Source organism: Lithobates pipiens, unplaced genomic scaffold (assembly GCF_037356315.1).
Source record: "Lithobates pipiens isolate NorthernLeopardFrog02 unplaced genomic scaffold, aLitPip1_a1.2 Scaffold_8, whole genome shotgun sequence".
Lineage (NCBI taxonomy): Eukaryota > Metazoa > Chordata > Amphibia > Anura > Ranidae > Lithobates > Lithobates pipiens.
In genome coordinates, this window is record NW_027507903.1 from 634,760,291 (window position 1) to 634,788,267 (window position 27,977).

Below are 27,977 nucleotides of genomic sequence, written 5' to 3' on the forward strand. Positions count from 1 at the left end.
GTCCACCCCCTGAAGAAGTAGGACTTTACCCTGAACCTCCAAAGCACAAGGCTCCTGACAGGGACATGGTTTGAATCTGGTCCACCTGGCCAAAAGGCCTGGCGGACCCCTCTCCTTGTGGTCAACCGATGCCAACCAATGAGTACTAGGTGATGGTCTCTTGTCCACCCCCTGAAGAAGTAGGACTTTACCCTGAACCTCCAAAGCACAAGGCTCCTGACAGGGACATGGTTTGAATCTGGTCCACCTGGCCAAAAGGCCTGGCGGACCCCTCTCCTTGTGGTCAACCGATGCCAACCAATGAGTACTAGGTGATGGTCTCTTGTCCACCCCCTGAAGAAGTAGGACTTTACCCTGAACCTCCAAAGCACAAGGCTACTGACAGGGACATGGTTTGAATCTGGTCCATCTGGCCAAAAGGCCTGGCGGACCCCTCTCCTTGTGGTCAACCGATGCCAACCAATGAGTACTAGGTGATGGTCTCTTGTCCACCCCCTGAAGAAGTAGGACTTTACCCTGAACCTCCAAAGCACAAGGCTCCTGACAGGGACATGGTTTGAATCTGGTCCACCTGGCCAAAAGGCCTGGCGGACCCCTCTCCTTGTGGTCAACCGATGCCAACCAATGAGTACTAGGTGATGGTCTCTTGTCCACCCCCTGAAGAAGTAGGACTTTACCCTGAACCTCCAAAGCACAAGGCTCCTGACAGGGACATGGTTTGAATCTGGTTCACCTGGCCAAAAGGCCTGGCGGACCCCTCTCCTTGTGGTCAACCGATGCCAACCAATGAGTACTAGGTGATGGTCTCTTGTCCACCCCCTGAAGAAGTAGGACTTTACCCTGAACCTCCAAAGCACAAGGCTCCTGACAGGGACATGGTTTGAATCTGGTTCACCTGGCCAAAAGGCCTGGCGGACCCCTCTCCTTGTGGTCAACCGATGCCAACCAATGAGTACTAGGTGATGGGCTCTCCCGAAGCAGTGACGCCGTGGTTCAGGGAAGGAAGGAACTTAGGCCTGAGGACCCACACCCTTCATCCAGCGAAAGCTCCTGCGAGATATCACCATAAGGATCAACATCTGCGTTTTGAAAGGTTCCAAGCTGGGCCCACTCGTACTCTGCACTCCCATTCAACCATGTGGAAAGCTGCTTCAGAGTATGAGCTCCAATGGAAAGAATGAGTGTTGACTGTACTGGTCCAAGCAGTGGGCTGGCTCTTGGTGGGACTAATGCAAATATGACAATGTCTTTATTAGGGGTGCAACGGATCAAAAAACTCACGGATCGGATCGTTCCTCGGATCCCGGATCGGATCATTTTTCCGATCAGCAAATAATAATTGAATTTGCAAAAACCTATGAAAATTCCACCAACATATAGTCCCCACTGTAATATCCACAATCTCCCCACTGTAATTTACATCTCCCCCACTGTAATATTGGCTGAGCATGATGGCTGGGTACGGCTGGGTATCGCCGAGTATGGCTGAGTATAACCGGGTATGGCAGGGTATTGCATTGCAGAGTATTGGCAGGGTATTGCATTGCAGAGTATTGGCAGGGTATCCCAACTACGACACTACCTGCCTGCATGTTCTCCTTGTGCCTGCGCTGGTTTCCTCCGGGTACTCTGGTTTCCTCCCACCCTCCAAAGAGATGCTGGTAGATTAATTGGCTTCTGTCCAAAATTGGCCCTAGTATGTGAATGTGAGTTGGGGACATTGGATTGTGGGCTCGAGGGTAGGGATCGATGTGAGTGTGCGATGTATGGGTGGAGCGCTGCGCAAATTGACGGCACTATATGGGTACCTTAACCTCCCTGGCTGTATGATTATTTTAGATTTTAGGTGCTGAAAGCGGTACCATTATCTTGCATGGAAATTTGGCGTTTTATATTGTAGGCCTGTAATTCTTAGAAATAATTCACTTAAATCCGTTCAAACAAGAGTCTAATAGACATCCCGGGTATGATAAAATTTGAAATACGATAAATTATAATATAATATATAAAATAACTAACTAAAAATAATTGTAACAAATAATAATAAAAATTATTCAATAATGTAATCAAATCAAAAACACTGAAATATGCTGAGTTGCAGAATTGTCGCTGTCATTACTTTTCACTTAGGTTTGATGACGGATCTCCCCACAAATCACTATCACTCAATTATGCGAGTGATTCTAATTTATTATCGCTGTTTTCTAGCTGGTCTATAACCACTTTTGATGTAAACGGACACTTTGGTTGCTATGGACACTTTGGTTGCTATGGACAATCTCCATTTTCCTGGCATAAAGAACAGTATTTATAATATAAAACTGCATGCAGGACACTGGACAAACCACTAGGGACAAAACGGGATGTGTAATTATTTGTTACAGTACTGTAATCTGTAAGATTACATTATACTGTATCTATACTGTTTTTTTTACTTTTTGAATTTTGGCGCCGAACTCCGCCCCCGTGCTTTGCAACGCTCGCAGGGAACGGAGCTCTGGTGTGAATTCAGCCAAAAATTTGGTGCTGAAGTCGGACCTGAAACGGTGAACCAGGATGCACCGGGCCCCTGCTGGGAGCCGCATGCGGCGATGGTGTGAACCGAGCCTCAAGGAGAGGAGCCTGCACAACTGTGCAAGACTGAAGGGAAGGGTGGAGGTCAGATTTAGAACTTTGGAAGATTCCCTTCTTCTTGTCCTATACATACAACAGGAAGTGAGTGGAAATGTCCCCCAAAATGGGTAAAAATCCCTAGTCCCTAGTAACAATGATGCCCCAGCCCCCCCCCCCCCCCCCAACCATTAAAGTATTAGTTTTACTAGTACATTAAACTTCCATTGGACTATATTTGGTTGTAAAGATGGGCAACTCAAAAACCAAACCTCTTGCTCACATTAAATTTATGTCAAATAATCATTATTCCTACACCTAACCTTGACAATAATCCCGAACGTCAACTTTTACAAAGAAGCATGTGTTTCCTCCTGTAGAAGACCCTCATTATCTTCATTACACAGAAACAATCGTCTCACCTTTAGAAGACTGCAGGATCTTCATTATATACAACTCAAATTCCCAAAAAAGTCGGGATGCTGTGTACAATCTACATAAAAACTCCAAGTCTTATAAACCCAGATTTTATTCACAATAGATACCATTAAAATGTTTTAACGCTTGCCGACCAGCCTCCGCAGTTTTACTGCGGCAGAATGGCACGGCTGGGCGAAACAATGTTACCTTGCTTTTGGTTCGCTTTTCGCCCACTAGGGGCGCGTGCCCACAGTGTATGCCCGACCCCGATGCGAGTGCTCGGTGGGCGGGATGACCGTGACCTGAGATTTGGGTGTGTAAACACACAAATCCCGGTTCTTTCAGGGGAGAGGAGACAGATTGTGTGTTCATACCAAGTATGAACACCGATCTCTCTCTCCTCCTAGACAATCCCAACCCCCCACAGTTAGAAACACACACACACACAGGGAACACAGTTAACCCCTTGATTGCCCCCTAGGGTTAACCCTTTCACTGCCAGTGACATTTACACAGTAATCAGTGCATTTTTTTGGCGCTGATCGCTGTATAATTGACAATGGTTTCAGAAATGTGTCAAAAGTGTCCGATCTGTCCACCATAATATCGCAGTCCTGATAGATTGCCGCTATTACTAGTAAAAAAAAATAATAATAATAAAAATGCCATAAATCTATCCCCTATTTTGTAGACGCTATAGCTTTTGCGCAAACCAATCAATATATACGCTTATTGCGATTTTTTTACCAAAAATATGTAGAATACATATCGGCCTAAACTAAGAAAAGAAATTATTTATTTTTTTTGATAAAAAATGTGGGATTGTTATTATAGCAAAAAGTAAAAGATATTGTGTTTTTTTTCAAAAATTGTTGCTCTTCTCTTGTTTTGTTTATAGCGCAAAAAATAAAAACCGCAGAGGCGATCAAATACCACCAAAAGAAAGCTCTATTTGTGGGGAAAAAAGGATGTCAATTTTGTTTGGGTACACAGTCGTACGGCCGCGCAATTGTCAGTTAAAACGACACAGTGCCGAATCGCAAAAAGAATGGCCTGGTCATTCAGCAGCCAAATCTTCCGGGGCTGAAGCGGTTAAAGAAATAGATGCTCTGTTTAGCTTCTGTTTGCATTATTGTTCATTGATTGTATTTTATAAGACATTATCTTGTTGCTTTCATGATAAAAAATATTGAAAGTTAATAAAAATAAATAAATAGGTCATTTTAAAATTCATGGCAGCAACATGTCTCAAAAAGTTGGGACAGGGCAACAAAGGCTGGCAATGTAAGCGGTACTAACGAGGAAGAGATGGAAGATTTGGCAACTAATTTGGGTAATTGTATTTTTTTTTCAATGTCTTTGGTATTTATGATATTTATGCGATGATAATGTGAAAAAGATTTTCCTTCTTGTAGGTATTCATGTTTTTTTTATTTTATTTTTTTATCATTATTCCTTGTGTATGGTCCTTTCCTCTACTTGCTTGTGTTTCCTCTCCTGAAGAAGCGGGCAACCGCGAAACATGTTGAGATAGGGAAACCCCCAAGAGTTGTATGGACATACAGATTTCACTATCTCAACATGTTTCGCGGTTGCCCGCTTCTTCAGGAGAGGAAACACAAGCAAGTAGAGGAAAGGACCATACACAAGGAATAATGATAAAAAAATAAAATAAAAAAAACATGAACACCTACAAGAAGGAAAATCTTTTTCACATTATCATCGCATAAATATCATAAATACCAAAGACATTGAAAAAAAATACAATACAATGAAATCTGTATGTCCATACAACTCTTGGGGGTTTCCCTAAGATGAGTGAGGTCAGTAAACATGATTGGGTAAAAAAAATGCATCTTAGAGAGTCAGAGCGTCTCAGAAGTAAAGATGGGTGGAAGTTCACCAATCTGTGAAAAGCTGTGTCTAAAAATTGTCGAATAATTTCAGAATAACGTTCCCTAATGTAAAATTGCAAAGACTAATGATATCATCAACTACAGTCCATAATATTATCAAAGGAATCAGAGAATCTCGAGAAATCTCTGTTAAGGGGCAAGGCTGGGACGCCATATCGGATGCCTGTGCTCGTCAGGCCCTCATTAAAAAATTATTTTTTTTTTGGTTGAACTAGATGGACTTGTGTCTATTTTCAACCTGACTATGTAACTATGTAATTCGTTTCGTCCCAAATTCGTTTTTTAACGAATTTAGACAAATTCATTAATTTGGAAATATCCAAATGAACGAAAACCCGTTTTTCCGAATATTCAAAAATTTGGAAAATTCAAAAAACGAAAATCCGAAGATAAGAAAGAAAATCCAAAAATAAGAATGAAAATCAGAAATAATAACTAACTAATAATAACAAACTATTACTAAACTATTAAATTCTAGGTATTGGAATTTCCTTTCAAATGTGGCTGTTAGTGAACGTAACGAATACGAATTTATCCAAGGTTACGAATTATGGGTAATAACGAATGCCGCATCTAAACGAATGGAACGTAACAAATTGCTTTTTATTATTATTATTATTAATTTGTCCCGTTCCATTTGTTTAGATGCAGAATTCGTCATTTCGGATAATTCGTATTTGTTACGGTCACTAACAGCCAAATTTGAAAGGAAATTTCAATGCCTAGAATTTAATAGTTTAGTAATAGTTGTTATTATTAATTAGTTATTATTTCTGATTTTGATTCTTATTTTTGGATTTTCTTTCTTATCTTCGGATTTTCGTTTTTGAATTTCCGAATTTTGAATTTTCCAAATTTTCGAATTTGAAAGGAAATTACAATACCTATAATTTTAATAGTTAGTTATTATTAGTTAGTTATCATTTCAAATTTTCTTTATTTTCAGATTTCCGAATTCTGTATTTTCTAATTTCCAGATTTTCGTATTTTCTCATTTCCAAATTTATGAAAAAAAAAATGAAACGCATGAATTTGTTCGGCAGTGCACATGCCTATTAAAAACAGGCATGATTCTGTAATTGAAATCACTGAGTGGGCTCAGGAATACTTCCAGAAATCACTGTGTTTCACTGTGCCACACAAAATTGCTAGGTAAAGCTCTATCATGCAAAGAAAAAGCCGTATCTGAACATGATCCAGAAATGCTGCCGTCTTCTCTGGGCCAAAGCTCATTTAAAATGGTCTGTAGCAAAGTTGGGAAACTCTGTGCTCTCTGGACCAAAAACTAGAGGGACCTTCTGACTTTTTATCAAGACTCGGTTCAAAATCCAGCATCTCTGTTGGTATGGGGGTGCATTGGTGCGCATGGAATGGACTGCCTGCACACCTGGAAAGGCACCATCAATGCTGGAAGATATAGTATATTCAGGTTTTAGAGCAGAATATGCTCCCATCCAGGCCTTCCCATTCAGTTAAGGCCTTGCATATTTCAGCAGGACAATGCTAAACCACATACCCTAACTATGACATCAGCATGGCTTATGGCTTCGTAGTTGAAGAGTTTGGGTGCTTAACTAGCCTGTCTGCAGTCCAGACCTTTCACCAACTGAAATTATTTCGTGCAACATGACAAAGAAGACCCAGGACTGTTTAGCAGTTAGAATCCTATACAGGGCAAGAATGGGACAACATTCCTCTCGAAACTCCAGCAACTGGTCTCCTCAGTTCCCAGACGTTTGTTGTTAAGAGGAGATGCTACACCGTGCTTAAACAAGGCCCTGTCCCAACTTTTTTGAGATGTGTTGCTGCCATCAATTTCTGACCTTATTCTTTCTTAACATGGTCCATTTTTTCAATTTAAAAATGTGATGTTTTCTTTTGTCTATTGTGAATAAGATGCGGGTTTATGGGATTTGCAAATCATTGCATTCTGTTTTTATGTAGATTTTTCACCGCGTTCTAACCTTTTTTAGAATTGAGGTTGTAGAAAGCAAGTATCCCCATTTTAGAAGACCTTCCTAATCTCATTACATAGAAAGCAAATGCTCCCCCCCCCCTTTAGAAGGCCACTTGACCCTCATTACATTGAAAATAAGCATTCTCCCTTTAGAACAGTGGCCTCCAAACTGCAGCCCCGCAGGCTAAATGCGGCCCTTTGCTTACCTTTATCTGGCCCACAGGGGAACTATTTCTTCCACTGATACAAGGTACTTTTCCTACCACTGACACCAATGATTGGGCACTATTCCTCCCACTGTCACTAATGATGGAACACTATTGCTCCTACTGACACCCATGATTGGGCACCATTCCTCCCACTGACTAAAATCATGGGACCTTCCACTGACAGGACACTATTCCTTCTACTGACACCCATGATTGGGCACAATTCCTCCCACTGACACCAATAATGGGGCACTATTCCTCCCACTGACACCAATGATGGAACACTATTCTTCCCACTGACACCAATAATGGGGCTAACATTCCTCCCACGGACTCCAATGATGGGACACTATTCCTCCCACTGCCACCAATGATGGGACACTATTCCTCCCACTGATACCAATGATGAAGCACTATTCCTCCCACTGACACCAATAATGGGGCACTATTTCTCTCACTGATACCAATGATGAAGCACTATTCCTCCCACTGACAGCAATAATGGGGCACTATTCCTCCCATTTACACCAATGATGGAGCACTATTCCTCCCACTGACACCAATGATGGGACACTATTCTTCCCACTGACACCAATGATGGGACACAATTCCTCCCACTGACACCAATGATGGGACACTATTCCTCCCACTGATACCAATGATGGGACACAATTCCTCCCACTGACACCAATGATGGGACACAATTCCTCCCACTGACACCAATAATGGGGCACTATTCCTCCCACTGACACCAATGATGGGACACTATTCCTCCAACTGACATCGATGGGTCATTATTCCTTTCACAAACACCAATGATGGAGCACTATGCCTCCCACTGACACCAATGATGGGGCACTATGTCTCCTACTGACACCAATGATTGGGCACTATTCCTCCCACTGATTACAATCATGGGGCATTATACCTTCCACTGACATCAATGATGGGACACTGTTCCTCCCACCGACACCAATTATGGGGCACTATTCCTTCCATTGACACCAATGGAACACAATTCCTTCTACCAATACAAATGATGGGGCACTATTCCTCATATATACAGATCCAGCACATAATACCTAGCAACAATGAAGGTGGAAGATTAGGCATTGCAATGATATAACCATGCGATATACTGCCGTTTACGGCCTGGAATGTTAGCATCGTTTACCATAACCTGCATATATCCTTCACATAAAATCCACCCGGAAAATGTTGACATCACCCACGTTTATGGCGGTAACGGTGACATATATACAGCAAATGTACATATAGACAATTTACATGGATGAATTGACAGAAGATGGGAATGATTTAGCACAGACTATGTTATCCCAAAAGACCCCCAACATACACCAGATCCGGCGTCTCATTATTTGGGTTACATGGCTCTGAGATGTTCATTTATAGCGATGACACCATGGTATATTGAGGTGAGATAATACATTCACACATGTATGTACATGTTGTTATAAAGTCTTGTTGATAATACACATGAACACACATGTAGGAAGCGTGCTCCCTGGAATTTGTGAACAACTTTCTGAGGCTGGTCCCCGTTTCATCTGGATCTCTGGTCCTCCATCTTGTCAGCTCTGTAGGAACACCATGGTGAGGAGACCTGAGGAGGGTATACAAGAAATCAGAGGTGGGAAGGAGCATCTGCAGAAACAGGATCAAGGAGAGGAGTCTCTGGAGCAGGGGTCTCCAAACTTTCTACACAAAGGGCCAGTTTACTGTACTTCAGACTTTAGGGGGGACTGGACTAGGGCCAGTGGGAGTAGAAAATGTCATGGAGTCTAGTGGGAGTAAACAATGCCCAATTGTTGGCGTCAATGGGAGGAATTCTGCCCCATTGTTGGTGTCAATGGGAGGAATTCTGCCCCATTGTTGGTGTCAATGGGAGGAATTCTGAGGAATTCTGCCCCATCGTTGGTGTCAATGGGAGAAATTCTGCCCCATCGTTGGTGTCAATGGGAGGAATTCTGCCCCATTGTCGGTGTCAATGGGAGGAATTCTGCCCCATTGTCGGTGTCAATGGGAGGAATTCTGCCCCATCGTTGGTATCAATAAGAGGAATTCTGCCCCGTCGTTGGTGTCAATGGGAGGAATTCTGCCCCATCGTTGGTATCAATGGGAGGAATTCTGCCCCATCGTTGGTGTCAATGGGAGGAATTCTGCCCCATCGTTGGTGTCAATGGGAGGAATTCTGCCACATCGTTGGTGTCAATGGGAGGAATTCTGCCCCATCGTTGATGTCAATGGGAGGAATTCTGCCCCATTGTTGGTGTCAATGGGAGGAATTCTGCCCTGTCGTTGGTATCAATGGGAGGAATTCTGCCCCATCGTTGGTATCAATGGGAGGAATTCTGCCCCATCGTTGGTGTCAATGGGAGGAATTCTGCACCATTGTTGGTGTCAATGGGAGGAATTCTGCCCTGTCGTTGGTATCAATGGGAGGAATTCTGCCCCATCGTTGGTATCAATGGGAGGAATTCTGCCCCATCGTTGGTGTCAATGGGAGGAATTCTGCACCATTGTTTGTATCAATGGGAGGAATTCTGCCAAATTGTCGGTGTCAATGAGAGAAATTCTGCCCCATCATTAGTGTCAATGAGAGAAATTCTGCCCCATTGTTGGTGTCAATGGAAGAAATAGTGCCCCACTGTTGGTGTCAACGTAAGGAACTCTGCCCCAATGTTGGTATTGATGGAAGGAATTCCATCAATACCTTGTTGGTATCAGTGACAGGAATTATGCCCCATTGTTGGTATCAGTGACAGGAATTATGCCCCATTGTTGGTATCAGTGGCAGGAATTATGCCCCATTGTTGACGTCAGTGGGTAGAATAGTGCCCCAAGGGCTGCACCCGGCCCCGGGTTACAGTTTGGAGAGTGCTATTCTGAAGGAATGGCTCATAAGTAGAAGGTTCTGGAGAAGTCATAAAGAGGAAGCTCATGGGAGATGGGATTGCAGAGACCAGGCTCTGGAGAGAACCATAGAGAGGGAGAGATGGGGCTTTGGGGAAGGGAATCTTAGAGATGGGGCTTTGGGGATGAGATCATAGAGAGGAAGCTCTGGAGAGACAAGAACATAGAGAAGAGGTTATTCTCTGGAGACAAAGGAAACATAGAGAGGATGCTTTGGAGAGATGGGATCATAGAGAGGAGGCTCTTTTAGAGAGATTGGCTTATGTAGAGGGGAATCTACAGAGACAGGATCGTAGACAGAGAAGACTGAGTAGAGACTGAATTATTAGGTTCGTACCTAACACGTAAGCAGCGACAAGTTTCTGGATGACTGACACGTGGAGGTTCTCATGGAGGAAGCTCCGGGGGTCACCATGTAATGGAAGCATCAGGACCACCAGAGATACCAATCCCACCAGAATGTACAGCCCAAACAGGCCAGGGGACAGCGGGCGTGGGACTCCTGTGGAGAGAAATATACAGGGTTATAACCCGAGCTCCCTCTTCTTTAGTCCAACCATACAAATGTATTTCTCCTACCATGGCGCACTGAGAAGACGTGGGAAGGTGGGTGCCACTTGGGCGATTCACTGCTTCCTCTCTCTCTGGACTGGGGTCTGGTCAGATGTAGTGTGGCAGGAATGTCCTTCCTCCCTCCCACTCCTCGTCCTCCACCCTCTTCCCATATCTCCACCCGGAACTTGTCTGCGCTCCCGTAATGCCGAGCCCGGATATCACGGTGCCGGGTGACTCTGAAAGAAGAAGAAGAAAGATGACATCAAAGGATTTGTATATTCTATCTGTGTTCTCTAAACCTATAAAAATGTATGAAAATAGTGTGTGACTGTGGGGGGGGGGACATTAGAGTGTAAGCTCCTCTGGTTCAGAGACTGATATGACTGGTTCAGTGTTCTCTGTACAGCACTGCGGTATATGTCAGAGCTTTATAAATGTATAATAATAATAGTGTGTGACTGTGGAGGGACATTAGAGTGTAAGCTCCTCTGGTACAGAGACTGATATGACTGGCTCAGTGTTCTCTGTACAGCACTGCGGTATATGTCAGCGCTATATAAATGTATAATGCCTTGTACACACGGTCAGAAATTCTGACGGAAAAGGTCCGATTGGATTATATTGTTGGAAAATCCGATCGTGTGTGGGCTCTATCGGACTTTTTCCGTCTGAAAAAATTTGAGAGCAGGATCTCAAATTTTCCGTCAAAAAAAATCCGATCTGACTTTTTCTGATCGTTTGTAGAGAATTCCCGATCGGACAAAGTGCCACGCATGTTCAGATCAAATTACGAGACCAAAGCTATTGGCTACTAGCCTCAGCGTAGTCCCGTCGTAACGAACAAACGTCATCACGTTCCGAACGATCGGATTTTCCGACAACTTTGTCCAACCGTGTGTATGCAACACCAGTTTAAGACAAAATCCGTCTGAAAAAAATCCAACAGATTTTGTTGTCGGAATGTCCGACCGTGTACAAGGCATTATAATAATAGTGTGTGACTGTGGGGGGGACATTAGAGTGTAAGCTCCTCTGGTGCAGAGACTGATGTGACCGGCTCAGTGTTCTCTGTACAGCACTGCGGTATATGTCAGAGCCATATAAATGTATAATAATAGTGTGTGACTGTGGGGGGGAGGGCATTAGAGTGTAAGCTCCTCTGGTGCAGAGACTGATGTGACTGGTTCAGTGTTCTCTGTACAGCACTGCTGTATATGTCAGAGCTATGTAAAACTGGAAACCAATGACTGATCGGAAGTGGAATGTAATTGGGTGATTTGCTCTCACATGTCAATGCAGGAGTTCGGCTTGACCAGTCCTTCAGCATCCACCACTGTGTACCGTAGGGGGGCCGTCGAGAGAACTGCCAGAGACAAGAGAAGAGCATTATGGGAGGATGGAGAACACACACACACACACACACACACACACACACACACACACACACACACACACACACACACACACACACACACACACACACACACACACACACACACACACACACACACACACACTTCCTTAAAGGAGAACTGATTGATTGCTACAAGGCCCATTTTTTTTTTACTCTGTAGTATATCTATGCACCCTGCTGTGATTGCTCCGGTAGGGACCTAGTGTCAGTCTGGTCTGTTTGCAGAACCCGGTCGCAGATTATTATCGCAATCTGTCACAATGTTGCAGATGTTACTGCAGATCAAATGCCCTGATCTGAGAATTTTTCAGTAATAAGAGGCGTGGCCTATCGTGCCATGGATTTGATCCGGGAGCTGTAAAACTGGGAGCCACTGTATTTGGCCAATCAGAATGTGTTTCGGAAGCAGGGCCACGCCTCCTTCATCCACGACTAACTCAAAGGAGTTCACCACCCCCCCCCCCCCCAGAACATTTTATCAAGATTCACTCTTTTCCATTATATATTCCTCTTATGGCTTTTTTTATATTACTGACAAGAGTGATGATTATCTGTAAACTATTGTTGCAACTATTAGGTTTTTAGCGCGGAGTTCCATGCTATCTTTGTGTATGTTTTTTTATCTTTACGCCACATCGAAAACCCTGTAGTTGCATTGTAACACTCGGTCCATCCAATAGGGGTACATGGCTGCTAGTCCTAAAGTACTTAAAGCGTAGTTCCACCAAAAACTGGAAGCTCCGCTTATCTGACCCCCCCCTCCCCCTCTGGTGCCAAATTTGGCACCTTTCGGTGGGGAGGGGGAAGCGGGTGCAGTTCAGCCACCCTCCTCCTTCCCTCGCCGCCGGGCCATTGAGAAAGCACAGCATGCTTTGTGCATGCGCAGTAGGGAAACGGCTGTGAAGCTGCAAGATTTCACTGCCAGTTTCCCTTACAGACAATGGCAGCGGCAGCACCCGAGAGCTGATGGAAACATCGGCTGAGGTGCCGATATCGCTGGACTCCAAGACACGCAAATATTAAAAGTCAGCAGCTACAGTATTGTGTAGCTGCTGACTTTTAAGTTTTTCCTGTGGGAATGCTGCTTTAAAGCCCAACTCTGGGCAAAGAAAACATTTCCCATGCACTGAGGCTGTGGCCGCACTGCACGGGTCAACTGCTCATTTTGTTTAGGGGTGAGTTGAAAACGTATACTCCTTCAAACTTTCAGAAAATGGCGCTCCCCCACAGCCCAGCAGTGGACTGTTCCTAGTCCATGGAGTGTGCTCTGGCCGTGATGACGTCTGGAACAGTCCACTGTTCAAGACTGCTAGAGGGGGGGGGGGGGGGCCAGACTGGTTTTGGAGGATTAGGTAAGTATATCTCTGCTCTCCTCCCCTCTAGAGAGAAAAAAAAAAAACAAGCAGTTAACTCGTACAATGTGGGCCCAGCCCCACTGCATAGCTGAGCTATGGAATTGTTTTTGGCTTACAAAAAAAATTAGCTTGGAGCTCAGCTTGGGACTCCATGCCCCAGGGGCAGAGCCATGACACCCTGCACTCACCGGCTTCCAAACGGAAGTGGCACTGGGTGTTGTTTCCACCTGGAAGACTGAGGACATCTTGTGGCCAAGAAGAGGTACTGGGGGTTTATGTGTGTCATCAGCCATATGACATTACCCAAAAAAAAGTGTTAAAGCGGAGCTCCACCCTAAAGTGGAACTTCCACTCATCGGAACCCTCCCCCCCCCTCCGGTGCCACAATTGCCACCTTTCAGGGGGGCGGGGGGTGCAGATACAGGTATTTGCACCCATTTCCAGGCATAGATAGCCGAAGAATCTGCGGGTATTTACGCCACATCCTGTCCCTTCCCCACTGTCTGCTGGGAAACACATGGGCAAGGCTTCACTTCCTGATTCCCATAGCGAAGATGGCGGCGGCAGCACCCGAGAGCCGAGCGACAGACATCGCGGGCACGCTGGACAGGTGAGTGTTCATATTTTAAAAGACAGCAGCTTCAGTATTTGTAGCTGCTGACTTAAAAAAAAAAAAAAACGGCGGCATTCCGCTTTAAGAAACAACATCTTCCTGGAGAGCACGTATTCTTCCCAGGATTCATCTGTGAATGCTACGTCACCAGTGCCTCACTATACCAGGGAACGTGTAAAAAAGTAATATTTAAAGAAAAACTCCAAGTTTTTTATTTTCTAAATAGGTTCCTTTAAGCTAGTGTATTGTTGGTTCACTTACCTTTTCCTTCGATTCCCCTTCTAAATGTTTTTTTTTCTTTGTCTGAATTTCTCACTTCCTGTTTCTCCTCAGTAAACTTCACACCATCATCTGAGCGGTGTTTAGTCACCCAGAACAGCTTACTGAACAGCTTACTGAGGAGGAACAGGAAGTGAGAAATTCAGACAAAGAAAAAAAACATTTAGAAGGGAAATCTCGCCATAATTTTCTCTAAGGCTACCGCTACATACATGTGTATTTATAAAAAAAAACAGCTTTCCGTTCATCAAAACTACATGTTATCTTATTCTGTGCAAATGCAAAATTTTATATTCTCAGGCTATATTCCCTATGGTGTGAAGGTGTGAATGTGTGAATGGGGGGGAAAGGGCATTAAGGCCACTAGATGGCGCTATCATACAAAATAAGTATGCTCCTCAGCTTCCTCTACTGGCCATAATGCAGTATTTTCCCCATTTAATATTTTTTATTTCTTCAATAAATAACATTCGACCGGCAGAGAATAAAACCAGATAACATTATATTTTGCCCCATTCACACTCAATTACTTTGCACGCAGTTTCGATTGACCTACAGCTATTCTAATTTTTTTTTTTTTAAATATACGCCAGTTGAGTGTTCTTGTAAGTGCCACCGACCAGCTCCCATATTAATTGAGGCTGATATTACTCGACAAAGGCCAGTGACCCAAAAAATTATGTCTGTGATGGATATGGGGGATTGCACAGACCTGACAGTCTCATGTTTCAAGCGGTGGGGGAGGGGTGTACCTGCCACAGAGTTCAGGCGTGTGTCAGGTGCAGAGGCTGCGATAAATAACCAGGGAGACGCGTTACGGAGAAAGAACCTTACGGGCATGGGAGGACACAAAATAAAGAAACCCCGGCACTGCAAGCAGCGGTAATGCGGAGTCTCACCTTTGTAGCGGAGCACCCGGGGGAAGGGGTTGTACAGGGTCAGCACCTGTTTGTGGCTGGCCTGGTCATCGGCATAGAAATCCAGAGAGGGCGGGAAGATGAAGACGGGGAGGGGGGAGCGGCTGCCGGAAGGCAAAGAGGCCTCGGGGGTCGTCCTCCTTTCATCTTCTTCCCCTCGGGCGGGAACCCTGTGCATGGCCGGCTACATACGCTGCACATTGGTCACATCACATCCCCGCAACCAGAGAGAGACGGGATGGGGGGTTTGCAGACAGGACACTGTACAGGAGAGAGAGAGGGGTCAATCGTTTAGTCATTGTACCAGAGGAGCTTACACTCTAATGTCCCCCCACAGTCACACACTATTATTATTATACCTTTTGAATCGGCTGCCTTAATCGTGACGCAGTGGGAACAGCACAAAAAAATGCATGTGAGCCATCGCGCCCCCATAGGCGCGACAGGGGCCTAAAACACACGGTTGCTAATTGGGAAAAAAAAAAAAGTGACCTCTGACCCACGTCAACCCCCGATCTTGCTACTTTAATCTAATTTATTATTATCAGATATATTATTATTTATTATTATTACTATTAATTAATATTTATATATACTATTAATTTATATATATATCTCTATATATCTATCTTATATATATATATATATATCTCTATCTATCTATATATAGTAGAGATGCGACCCCATGTCACAGGTGCATATGAGCAGTGTATGCCTGATTTTGGCAGGAATACTAATCACACACCTGTGGGCTGGGTTCATAAGCATCCCAGGTATAGAAGTCGGGGGGCTCAGACTTGGAGACAGCTCCGCCTGGCAGACAGGAAGTCTGGCCCAGGAGGTCGGGAGAGTCCCAGTAGGAGACGGCTACAGGAGAAAGAGACAGGAGGTCTCGGAGTCTAAGCCCCCGTACACACGTTTGGACATTCAAAATCCGTCGGAAAAAATCTTTTTCTGACGGATTTTGTCCGAAACTGGTGTTGCATACACACGGTCGGACAAAGTTGTCGGAAAATCCGATTGTTCGGAACGTGATGACGTTCGTTAGTTACGACGGGAATACGTTCAGGCTAGTAGCCAATAGCTTTGGTCTAGGAATTTGATCTGAGCATGTGTGGCACTTTGTCCGATCGGAATTCTCTACAAACGATCGGATCATGTTGTCGGAAAATTTTTATATCCAGCTCTCAAACTTTGTTGGTCGGACATTCCGACGGAAAAAGTCCAATGGATCCCACACACGATCGGATTATCCGACAACACGGTTCCGATCGGACATTTTCCGTTGGATTTTCCAACCGTGCGTACAAGGGCTAAGACCGCAGGTGGCAGCCTGTGTGTATGTCTGTAGCAGGCAGATGTGGCCTGTGACCAAAACAGCACGAAGCTGATAGTAAGCCAGGAGGCTATAGTTTGTTTATACAGTGATGGTGGAACCCCCTGCGAGGGAAGATTATTGTTTGTTTGTATATATAATATTAATAATTATTATTATTATAAGACACAATTTATATAGCGCCAACAGTTTATGCAGTGCTTTACAATGTATAGGGGGGACAAAACAATTACAGTACAGTTCAATACAAAGGGTACAGGAGGGCCCGGTTCATAGAGCTTACATTCTAAAGTGAGGGGAAGGTAAAAAAAAAGGTAATAGCTGCAGAGAATGATTTGATTAATAATATCTAATATTATTTATTATTAGATATAATATTATTATTATTAATATATATATATATATATATATATATATATATATATATATATATATATATATATATATATTTATTATGATTTATTATTATTAATATACATTTTATTTATTATTAGATATAATAGAATTATATATATATATAATTATGTATTAGATATATTAATAGTGTTTTTATATATATATTAATAAATATATATCATTTGTTATTATTACATATGTTACTACTATTAACTGCTTCGCGCCCGCCCTATAGCCGAAATACGGCTACAGAGCGGACGCTAACTGCCGGGAGGCCGTTCCTGAACGGCCTCCTGTTTACTTACGCAATGCGCGCTCCCGCAAGCGCGCATCGGGGAAGTTCTGTGCTGGCTGTGTCCATTGGACACAGCCAGTCACAGATCACTGTAAACGGCCAATCACAGCGGCCGTTTACAGCGCGATCGGCGTGTCCAATGTGAGATGATCTCATATGTAAACATGAGATCATCTCTCAGCGCCGCTCTCCCTCCTCACACAGACAGCGTGTGAGAAGGGACAGATGAACGGCTGCAGCGGCCGTAAGTTAAAAAAAAAGAAAAAAAAAGGAAAAAAGTGCCACCCTCTCCCAGTGCCATCCTCCCCAGAGCCACCTGCCCCCAGTGCCACCTGTTATTGCTATCTGTCCCCAGTGCCACCTGTTGTCAGTGCCACCTGTTGTCAGTGCCATCTGTCATCAGTGCCATCTGTCATCAGTGCCACGTGTCATCAGTGCCACATAGTGCCATCTGTCATCAGTGCTACATATTAGTGCCATTTGTCATCAGTGCCACCTGTCAGTGTCACGTGCCATCTGTTGTCAGTGTCACGTGTCATCAATGCCACTTATCGGTGCCATCTGTCATCAGTGTCACACGTCATTGGTGCCACGTATTAGTGCCATCTGTCATCGGTGCCACGTATTAGTGCCATCTGTCATCAGTGCCACGTATAAGTGCCATCTGTCATTAGTGCCACGTATAAGTGCCATCTGTCATCAGTGCCATCTGTCATCAGTGTCACGTGTCATCAGTGATACGTATCAGTGTCATTGTCCTGGTGCTCCAGGGCCTTCAAAAGAGTAATAAATAGTCAACAAGTTAGATGTGTAATTTATGCTCCTAGAACACGTGATGGCGCTCCCTGCATGTTGGGTCTCTCTATGTGGCCAGGCTGTGAAAAAGTCCCACACATGTGGTATTGTAATACTCAGGAGGAGTAGCAGAAGTTTTTGGGGGGTGTCATTTGTGGTATACACATGCCATGTGAGAGAAATAACCTATTACAATGACAATTTTGTGGAAAAAAAAAATCTTAATTTTGCAAAGAATTGTGGGAAAAAATGACAACATCAAAAACCTCACCATGCCTCTTACTAAATACCTTGGAATGTCTACTTTCCAAAAAGGGGTCATTTGGGGGGTATTTGTACTTTCCTGACTTGTTCGGGTCACAAGAAGCGAGATAGGCCACCAGTACATCAGATGTGATCAATTTTGTGCGATTCGCACCACACCTTGTAGACTCTCTAACTTTCACAAAGACCAAATAATATCCACTAATTTGGGTTATTTTTACCAAAGATATGTAGCAGTATAAATTGTGGCCAAAATGTATGAAGAAAAATTAATAATTTGCATAATTTTGTCACAGAAACAAAGAAATATGCGTTTTTTTCAAAATTTTCTGTCTTTTTTCATTTATAGCGCAAAAAATAAAAACCCCAGAGGTGATCAAAGGAAGGGGGTATAAGTGCCCAGTAGGCAAGTGGTTAATATGTGTGTGTATGTATGTATGTGTATATATATATACACACATTAACATATATTATTATTTATATATTATGATTGGAGCAGACCTTTAAGCTCCGCCCACACCCCAGCGTTTGGCCCCGCCCCTCCCATGTGAGAGGGAGGCGACAGGAGGTGGTATTTGTAGGTGGAGGTCCCCTTTAAGTGATGCTGGGTGAGAAGCCTCTGCTGGAAGCTGCCTGCTCTCTGCTGTGATGGGTACAGGTGGAGAGGGGCGCCCTCTGCTGGCGGGGAGTCCGGCTTAGTGAGACTCCCCGGGTTGTGGGCGGAGCTGGGAACACAAACACAATAACAACCCCTCCAGGCCCCGCCCACAGGTGGTAGACCATCAGGAAGGTCTCTCTACACATGCCGCGATATGGGGTGACGTCACCGAGCTGACTCCCAGCATGCCCCAGGGCTATCGCCCCCCTCCCTAGGGGAAGGTGTCGGGGGTCCCCGCACTGTTACCTGCACCCTCCGCCGCCTCTTCCTGCTCTTCCTGAACTGTTTGCTGATTGGACACAGCGCTTGTCCGTCAGCGGCGGCACGGCAGGGGGCGGGGAGGAATACGAACATCTGATTGGAACAGGCCTCTCCTATCAGAGAGCGAAAAGCTACGCCCCTGTCGTGTCATGTGATCGGTCCTGGCTCGGTGGAAGACTTTTTTTCTTTTCTCCCGGAGACCGAAATGTAGAGGGCGAAGTGTGATTGTCTCCAACAAAATGGAGGACAGTGTAGATACATTCTTTTCTCATAGAGATGAGATCAGAGCGGGCTACATGATGTAATAACCCCCCTCATAGCTAGTCAGTGTCTCCCCCTCCCCCATAAGAGAACAGAGGAATGTCATACAATGGTGTGACCACAGCATGTCATTCATGTAACTTTCCCCTATATTTGTAACATGTCAGTAAAATAATGTGCCTGTATCCTCACCCAACACCTCTGCATGTAATGTCAGTAAATCGTGGGACCTTCCTCCATGTTTTCAGACTATCAGTAAATCACGGGATCCTTCTCGGTGTTTTCAGTATGTCAGTAAATCATTTTACCGTCTTCCCTTTTTTTGCATGTCAGTAAATCATAGCACCCGCCTTCATCTTTTCATGATGTCAGTAGGTCTGGGGACCAGCACACATTTTTTAGCGTGTCAGTAAATCTTGTGACCTTCCTCCAGGTTTTTAGCATGTCGCCAAACCTTGTGACCATCCTCAATGTTTTTACTATGTCAGTAAATCATGGGGCCCTCTCCCTATATTTTCAACATGTCAAAACCATGGGATCATTCTCCATGTTTTAAGCATGTCAGTAACTCATGGGACCCTCCTCCATGCCTTACACTTGTCAGTAAATCATGAGATCATCCTTGATCTTTTCAGCATGTCAGTAAAGCATCTGATCGTCCCTCCATATTTTCAGCATGCCAGCAAACATGGGATCCTTCTCATGTTTTCAGTATGTCAGTAAATCATGGGATCCTCCCCCCATATCTTCAGCATGTCATCAAACCATGGGACCCTCCCCTAATATTTTCAGTATGTCAGTAAATCATGTGACACCTCCTCCATGGTTTCAGCATGCCATTAAATCTTGGGATCCTTCTCATGTTTTCAGCATGTCAGTAAATCACCTGATCTGCCTACATGTTTTCACTGGCAGTAAATCATGGTACCCTCCCTCTATATTTTCAGCATGTCAGCAAACATGGGATCCTCCTCCATGTTTTCAGTATGTCAATAAATCATGTGACCCTCCCCCATATTTTCAGCATGTCAGGAAACCATGGAGTTCTTCACCATGTTTTCATTATGTCAATAAATCTTGGAACTCTCCCTCATATTTTCAGAAAGTTAGTAAATCATGGGATCCTCCTCAATGTTTTCAGCATGTCAGCAAATCATGTGACCCTCCTTCATATTTTCAACATGTCAGTAAGTCATGGGATCCTACGCTATGTTTTCAGTATGCCAGAAAATCACGGGACCCTCTCCCCATATTTTCAGCATGTCAAATCCATAGGCTCCTTCTCCATGTTTTAATTTTGTTAATAAATCATGAGAGTGTCAGTAAATCATGGGACCCGTCTCCAAGTTTTCATCATGTCAGTAAACCATGCGATCCTCCTCCATATTTTCTGTATGTCAGTAAATACTGGGACCACCTAAAACAAATTCAGCATGTCAGTAAATCATGGGATCATCATTCATTTTTTAAGCATGTTAGTAAATCATGGGATCATCCTTCATGTTTTTAGCATGTCAGTAAATCTTGTGACCTTCCTTCATGTTTTCAAGAAATCACGGGACCCTCCCCCCATATCTTCAGCATGTCAAAAAACCATGGGATCCTCCCTTAATATTTTCAGCATATCAGTAAATCGTGTGACACCTCCTTCATGTTTTCAGCATACCATTAAATCTTGGGATCCTCCTCCATGTTTTCAGGATGTCAGTAAATCTTGTGACCCTCCTCCATATTATCAGTATCAGCAAACCATGGAATCCTTCATCATGTATTCATTATGTCAATAAATCTGGGAACTCTCCCTCATGATTTCAGCATGTCAGTAAATAATGGGACCCTCCCCCATATTTTCAGCATGTCAAATCCATAGGCTCCTTCTCCATGTTTTCATTTTGTCAATAAACCATGGGACCCTCCCCCCATATTTTCAGCATTTCAGCAAACCATGGGATCCTTCTCCATGTTTTTATCATGTCAATAAATCTTGGAACTTTCCCTCATGTTTTCAACAGTATATCATGGTATCCTCCTCTATGTTTTCAGCATGTCAGTAAATCATGGGACCCGTCTCCATGTTTCCATCATGTCAGTACATCATGCGATCCTCCTCCATATTTTCAGTAAATCTTAGAACCGTCCTTCATGTTTTCAACATGCCAGTAAATCATGGGACCCTCCCCCATATTTCAGTATGTCAGTAAATCATGGGACAATCTCCATATCCATGTTTCAGCATGTCAGTAAATCATGTGACCCTCCTTCATGTTTTCAGCATGTCAGTAACTTTTGGGGATTCTCCTCCATATTTCCAGCTTGTCAGTAAATCATGGGACCCCCATATTTTCAGCATGTCAGCAATTATTCTCCATGCTTTCAGCATGTCAGTAAATCATGTAACCTTTCTCCATGCTTTCGGCATGTCAGTAAATCATGTAAGCCTCCTTCATGTTTTCAGCATGTTAGTAAATCATGGGATCCTCTCATGTTTTTAACATGTCAGTAAATCATGGCATCCGCCCCCATATATTTCATATGTCAGTAAATCATAGGACCATCCCCCCTGTTTTCAGCATGTTAGTAAATCATGTGACCCTCCTTCGTGTTTTCAGCATGTTAGTAAATCATGGGATCCTCCTCTAAATTTTCAGTATGTCAGTAAATCATGGGACCCCTCCCCTTCATATTTTCAAAATGTCGTTAAATCATGGGATCCTCCTCCAAATTTTCAGCTTGTCAGTAAATCATGTCACCCCCTCCATGTTTTCAGTATGTCAGCAAGTCATGTGACCGTTTTCATGTTTTCAGCATGTCAGTAAATCATGTGACCTTCCTCCATGTTTTCAGTATGTCAGTAAATCATGGGACCTTCCTCCATGTTTTCAGTATGTCAGTAAAACAAGTAAGCCCCATATTCTCAGCGTGGCAATATATCATGGGACCCGCCTCTGTGTTTTTTTTTGCATGTCAGTAAATCATGTGACCAAATGTTTCCAGTATGTCAGTAAATCATGGGACCATCATCCATGTTTGCAGAATGTCAGTAAATCATGTGACCCTACACACTGTTTTCAGCATGTCAGTAAATAATGTGACCTGTCTCCATGTTTTCAGCATGTCAGAAAATCATGGGATCTTTCTCTGTATTTTCACCATGGCAGTTTATCATGGGACCTTCCTCCATGTTTTCAGTATGTCAGTTAATTATGAGACCCTCACCCATGTTTTCAGCATGTCAGTAAATCACGGGATCCTCCAGCATGTTTTCAGAATGTCAGTAAATCATGTGAATCCCATATTTTCAACATGGTCATATATCATAGGACCCTCCTCCATGTTTTAAGCATGTCAGTAAATCATCTGCCCCTCCTCCATGTTTATAAACCAGCCCCCCTACAATTTGTCAATAAACAATGAGATCCGAATCTTCATATCCTGTTCTTTTGGGTTTTTAACAGTGAATATGATGTCACTTCCCCTTCCTGACAGGTGAGTGAAGGAAAGATGAGTATGGGCGGCTGGTGGGGCCCCATTAAAGGGGAAACCTTTGAAAAGCTTCACTTTGTAAAGAATATCCACTCAGGTGCACATAAAATAAAATAATACAGCATTTGTGCTTGCACGTGATTGGATGATGGAAGTCATCAGAGCTTCCCCTCATTTACTAAGCTCTGTAAGCAAAGTACAGTCTGTTTTCCTTTAGAAAATTCACTCCATAGAGGTGTATTCAAAAATCCCCATAATGTGTCTAATATGTTTATTTCCCAAGATCCTCAGCTCCATCTACCATAGTGGTAATAATGTGGTATTTCTCAGACTGAGGTGTTTCAGGAAAATACCGCACTATGACCACCAGATGGCGCTGATGATCATAGGAACTACACATATTAGGCACATTGTGGGGATTATTCACAACGGCTGTGCAAATCTGTTTGCCCAGTGAGTCTCGGATTTTATTCTGGTGACTTTATGTCTGAATTATGAAATCCTTCATTCATAAATTCAGCCCTCCACATTAATTTCTACCTAAAGGCAAAACTTTTTTTGTTTATTTTGGGTAGAGTGAAGAGGGATTAGAACCCCCGTTAGGTTTTTCTTGCTGTCTGTGTCCCCTGTTAAGTTGGGTCACCCTCTCTATTTGTCCTATTTACCGTCATCACTCAGAGTGACACCAGAACAGTCATAGAGGGGAAATCTTCCAATGGAGACACTAGCTCTGCTGACAAAAGTGGGATTCCCTCACTGAGGATGGATTTCCTCTCACTTCCTGTTTTGTTTATGGGACAAGATTTACTCTCACTTCCTGTTTCATTTATGGGACAGGATTTCCTCTCACTTCCTGTTTTGTTTATGGGACAGGATTTCCTCTCACTTCCTGTTTTGTTTATGGGACAGGATTTCCTCTCACTTCCTGTTTTGTTTATGGGACAGGATTTCCTCTCACTTCCTGTTTCATTTCTGGGACAGGATTTCCTCTCACTTCCTGTTTTGTTTATGGGACAGGATTTCCTCTCACTTCCTGTTTCGTTTCTGGGACAGGATTTCCTCTTACTTCTTGTTTCATTTATGGGAAAGGATTTCCTCTCACTTCATGTTTTGTTTATGGGACAGGATTTCCTCTCATTTCCTGTTTTGTTTATGGGACAGGATTTCCTCTCACTTCCTGTTTTGTTTATGGGACAGGATTTCCTCTCATTTCCTGTTTCATTTATGGGACAAGATTTCCTCTCACTTCCTGTTTTGTTTATGGGACAGGATTTCCTCTCACTTCCTGTTTCATTTATGGTGTAGTGTCACATTTTGCTGCCTATCACAGGATGGTGCGGAAGTGACGTTGTTGCGTACTGCGCATGCACGATGCGTTCCAAACACTCGCGCCGTGCGTTCCAACATAGTTTCGGCAATACAGTTCAGCGAAACCATCACATAATGTTACGGAAGTGAAGTTACACACAACACAAACACTGGGCCGTTCGTTAGAAAAACTAATACTTCCCTTCTTACCTAGTAGGTTTTGCATTGCTGGGACTTGTAGTGCCTATCCTGAGCTACATGCTTCAATGTTCAGTGTCCTCATCCCTATCCCCATGCTTCAATGTTCAGTGTCCTCATCCCTATCCCCGAGCTTCAATGTTCAGTGTCCATCCTTATCCCCGTGCTTCAATGTTCAGTGTCCTCATCCCTATCCTCGAGCTTCAATGTTCAGTGTCCTCATCCCTATCCCCCTGCTTCAATGTTCAGTGTCCTCATCCTTATCCCTGAGCTTCAATGTTCAGTGTCCTCATCCCTATCCCCATGCTTCAATGTTCAGTGTCCTCATCCTTATCCCCGAGCTTCAATGTTCAGTGTCCATCCTTATCCCCGTGCTTCAATGTTCAGTGTCCTCATCCCTATCCGCAAGCTTCAATGTTCAGTGTCCTCATCCCTATCCCCCTGCTTCAATGTTCAGTGTCCTCATCCTTATCCCCGAGCTTCAATGTTCAGTGTCCTCATCCCTATCCCCATGCTTCAATGTTCAGTGTCCTCATCCTTATCCCCGAGCTTCAATGTTCAGTGTCCATCCTTATCCCCGTGCTTCAATGTTCAGTGTCCTCATCCCTATCCGCGAGCTTCAATGTTCAGTGTCCTCATCCTTATCCCTGTGCTTCAATGTTCAGTGTCCTCATCCTTATCCCCGATCTTCAATGTTCAGTGTCCTCATCCTTATCCCCGTGCTTCAATGTTCAGTGTCCTCATCCTTATCCCCATGCTTCGATGTTCAGTGTCCTCATCGAAGCAGGGGGATAAGGATGAGGACACTGAACATTGAAGCTTGCGGATAGGGATGAGGACACTGAACATTGAAGCTCGGGGATAAGGATGAGGACACTGAACATTGAAGCACAGGGATAAGGATGAGGACACTGAACATTGAAGCTCGGGGATAAGCATGAGGACACTGAACATTGAAGCTCGGGGATAAGGATGAGGACACTGAACATTGAAGCTCGGGGATAGGGATGAGGACACTGAACATTGAAGCTTGCGGATAGGGATGAGGACACTGAACATTGAAGCTCGGGGATAAGCATGAGGACACTGAACATTGAAGCTCGGGGATAAGGATGAGGACACTGAACATTGAAGCTCGGGGATAGGGATGAGGACACTGAACATTGAAGCTTGCGGATAGGGATGAGGACACTGAACATTGAAGCTCGGGGATAAGGATGAGGACACTGAACATTGAAGCTCGGGGATAGGGATGAGGACACTGAACATTGAAGCTTGCGGATAGGGATGAGGACACTGAACACTGAAGCTCGGGGATAAGCATGAGGACACTGAACATTGAAGCACAGGGATAAGGATGAGGACACTGAACATTGAAGCTCGGGGATAAGGATGAGGACACTGAACATTGAAGCTCGGGGATAAGGATGAGGACACTGAACATTGAAGCACAGGGATAAGGATGAGGACACTGAACATTGAAGCTTGCGGATAGGGATGAGGACACTGAACATTGAAGCATGGGGATAGGGATGAGGACACTGAACATTGAAGCACAGGGATAAGGATGAGGACACTGAACATTGAAGCATGGGGATAGGGATGAGGACACTGAACATTGAAGTTCGGGGATAAGGATGAGGACACTGAACATTGAAGCAGGGGGATAGGGATGAGGACACTGAACATTGAAGCTCGCGGATAGGGATGAGGACACTGAACATTGAAGCACGGGGATAAGGATGGACACTGAACATTGAAGCTGGGGGATAAGGATGGACATTGAAGCTCGGGGATAAGGATGAGGACACTGAACATTGAAGCATGTAGCTCAGGATAGGCACTACAAGTCCCAGCAATGCAAAACCTACTAGGTAAGAAGGGAAGTATTAGTGTTGTAACGAACGGCCCAGTGTTTGTGTTGTGTGTAACATCACTTCCGTAACATTATGTGATGGTTTCGCTGAACTGTATTGCCGAAACTATGTTGGAACGCACGGCGCGAGTGTTTGGAACGCATCGCGCATGCGCAGTACGCAACAACGTCACTTCCGCAGCATCCTGTGATAGGCAGCAAACTGTGACACTACACCGGGACAGGATTTCCTCTCACTACCTGTTTCATTTATGGGACAGTATTTCCTCTCACTTACTGTGTCTTTTATGGGACAGGATTTCCTCTCACTCCCTGTTTCATTTATGGGACAAGATTTCCTCTCACTTCCTGTTTCATTTATGGGACAGGATTTCCTCTCACTTCCTGTTTCATTTATGGGACAGGATTTCCTCTCACTTCCTGTTTCCTCTCACTTCCTGTTTCATTTATGGGACAGGATTTCCTCTCACTTTCTGTTTAATTTTTGGGACAGGATTTCCTCTCACTTCCTGTTTCATTTCTGGAACAGGATTTCCTCTCACTTCCTGTTTCCTCTCACTTCCTGTTTCCTCTCACTTCCTGTTTCCTCTCACTTCCTGTTTCATTTATGGGACGGGATTTCCTCTCACTTTCTGTTTCAGTTTTGGGACAGGATTTCCTCTCACTTCCTGTTTTAATTATGGAATAAGATTTCCTCTCACTTCCTGTTTCATTTATGGAACAAGATTTCCTCTCACTTCCTGTTTCATTTATGGGACAGGAAGTGACGGAAAATCTCCCCGGTGGGGTACAAAACCTGACAGGGCTTATAACCCTTCATTATTTGATTAAAAAAATGAAAAATTTTTTGCTTGTAGTTCTACTTTGTGTTGTTATATCACTCCCACAGGTTGGCGTTTGTTGCGTTCTTTAAACATGGCGGCCTGGATAGCGGTTTCGGTACGCACGCTCCACCAATAACCACACAGAAGCCGGGGACACCAATACTCTGTTTATTGACATAACAGGATACAGGTTGGTGGGTTGGGGGAGGGAAGGCCCACACGGGCCGCCATCTTGGGTCGGGTGCCATCTTGTTGGTGGGGTATATTGGCAGTAAATGATATCTATAGATTTGGTTATAATTTCTCAGTGGGAGGAATTAGTTTCATGATATAAAATAAAATGAGAGAATAATCGGACGGAAATGTAGAATGAATGAAGGAAAAGCAGGACAACCACTAAGCAATCAACAAAAGAAACGGTCACTACGACGATAGGAATGCCAATACAGTGACCTGGCAGCCAGAACTGGGGATGTTGCTATAGCAACTAAGGCTCCATGGTGGCGTTCTGTTATTGCTATGGGCATCACATAAAAGCCGTTACTAGAGAGGTCACCATGGCAACCACTGCAATTGCATTGACTCAGCATTCATCATTCAGTGTGTTGCCATAGCAATGCGGCAGCCATCACTAGAAACGTTGGCGTCTTCTAAAGGTGGCTACCATGGTGAGGGGGCAGCAGCTCAGGAGCAAGGCTTCTTGGAGATGTTGGTGAGGATCTGGTGCTGCGGGGCTCTGTACGCAATGACGAAACTGTCACCCACAATTCTGCCGCGTCCTTCGCCGTCCACCAATCCCATGAAAAGATAACTGGCACCTGCCAACGCATAAAACGCACCCGT

At 44.1% G+C, this 27,977-nt stretch overlaps 2 protein-coding genes across 2 annotated transcripts in view; both read right to left on the minus strand.

Annotated features, from left to right (window-relative positions):
• Positions 1-8,328: 8,328 nt before the first annotated feature.
• Positions 8,329-19,320, minus strand: LOC143961554 (motile sperm domain-containing protein 1-like). Its single transcript, XM_077470862.1, has 6 exons — positions 19,170-19,320; positions 15,162-15,440; positions 11,889-11,964; positions 10,626-10,837; positions 10,384-10,548; positions 8,329-8,736 (listed from the first exon to the last, which is right to left on the minus strand). The coding sequence occupies exons 2-6, from the start codon at positions 15,355-15,357 to the stop codon at positions 8,705-8,707; spliced, it is 681 nt and encodes a 226-aa protein (XP_077326988.1). The 5' UTR covers positions 15,358-15,440; positions 19,170-19,320; the 3' UTR covers positions 8,329-8,704.
• Positions 19,321-27,288: 7,968 nt separating this feature from the next.
• Positions 27,289-27,977, minus strand: part of LOC143961555 (procollagen C-endopeptidase enhancer 2-like) — a 40,772-nt gene continuing 40,083 nt past the window's right edge. Inside the window, exon 9 of the mRNA XM_077470863.1 lies at positions 27,289-27,952. Coding sequence (XP_077326989.1) covers positions 27,819-27,952 — 134 coding nt within the window. The 3' untranslated portion in view covers positions 27,289-27,818. The remainder of the gene's footprint in view (positions 27,953-27,977) is intronic.

Excerpts from the sequence above, each read along its gene's own strand:
- LOC143961554 (XM_077470862.1), bottom strand. The coding sequence starts at position 15,357 with ATGCACAGGGTTCCCGCCCGAGGGGAAGAAGATGAAAGGAGGACGACC. Across the intron at positions 11,965-15,161 it reads CCGGGTGCTCCGCTACAAAG|TTCTCTCGACGGCCCCCCTA; the intron begins GTGAGACTCCGC and ends TGTCTCTGGCAG. Across the intron at positions 10,838-11,888 it reads CCGAACTCCTGCATTGACAT|AGTCACCCGGCACCGTGATA; the intron begins GTGAGAGCAAAT and ends TTCTTCTTTCAG.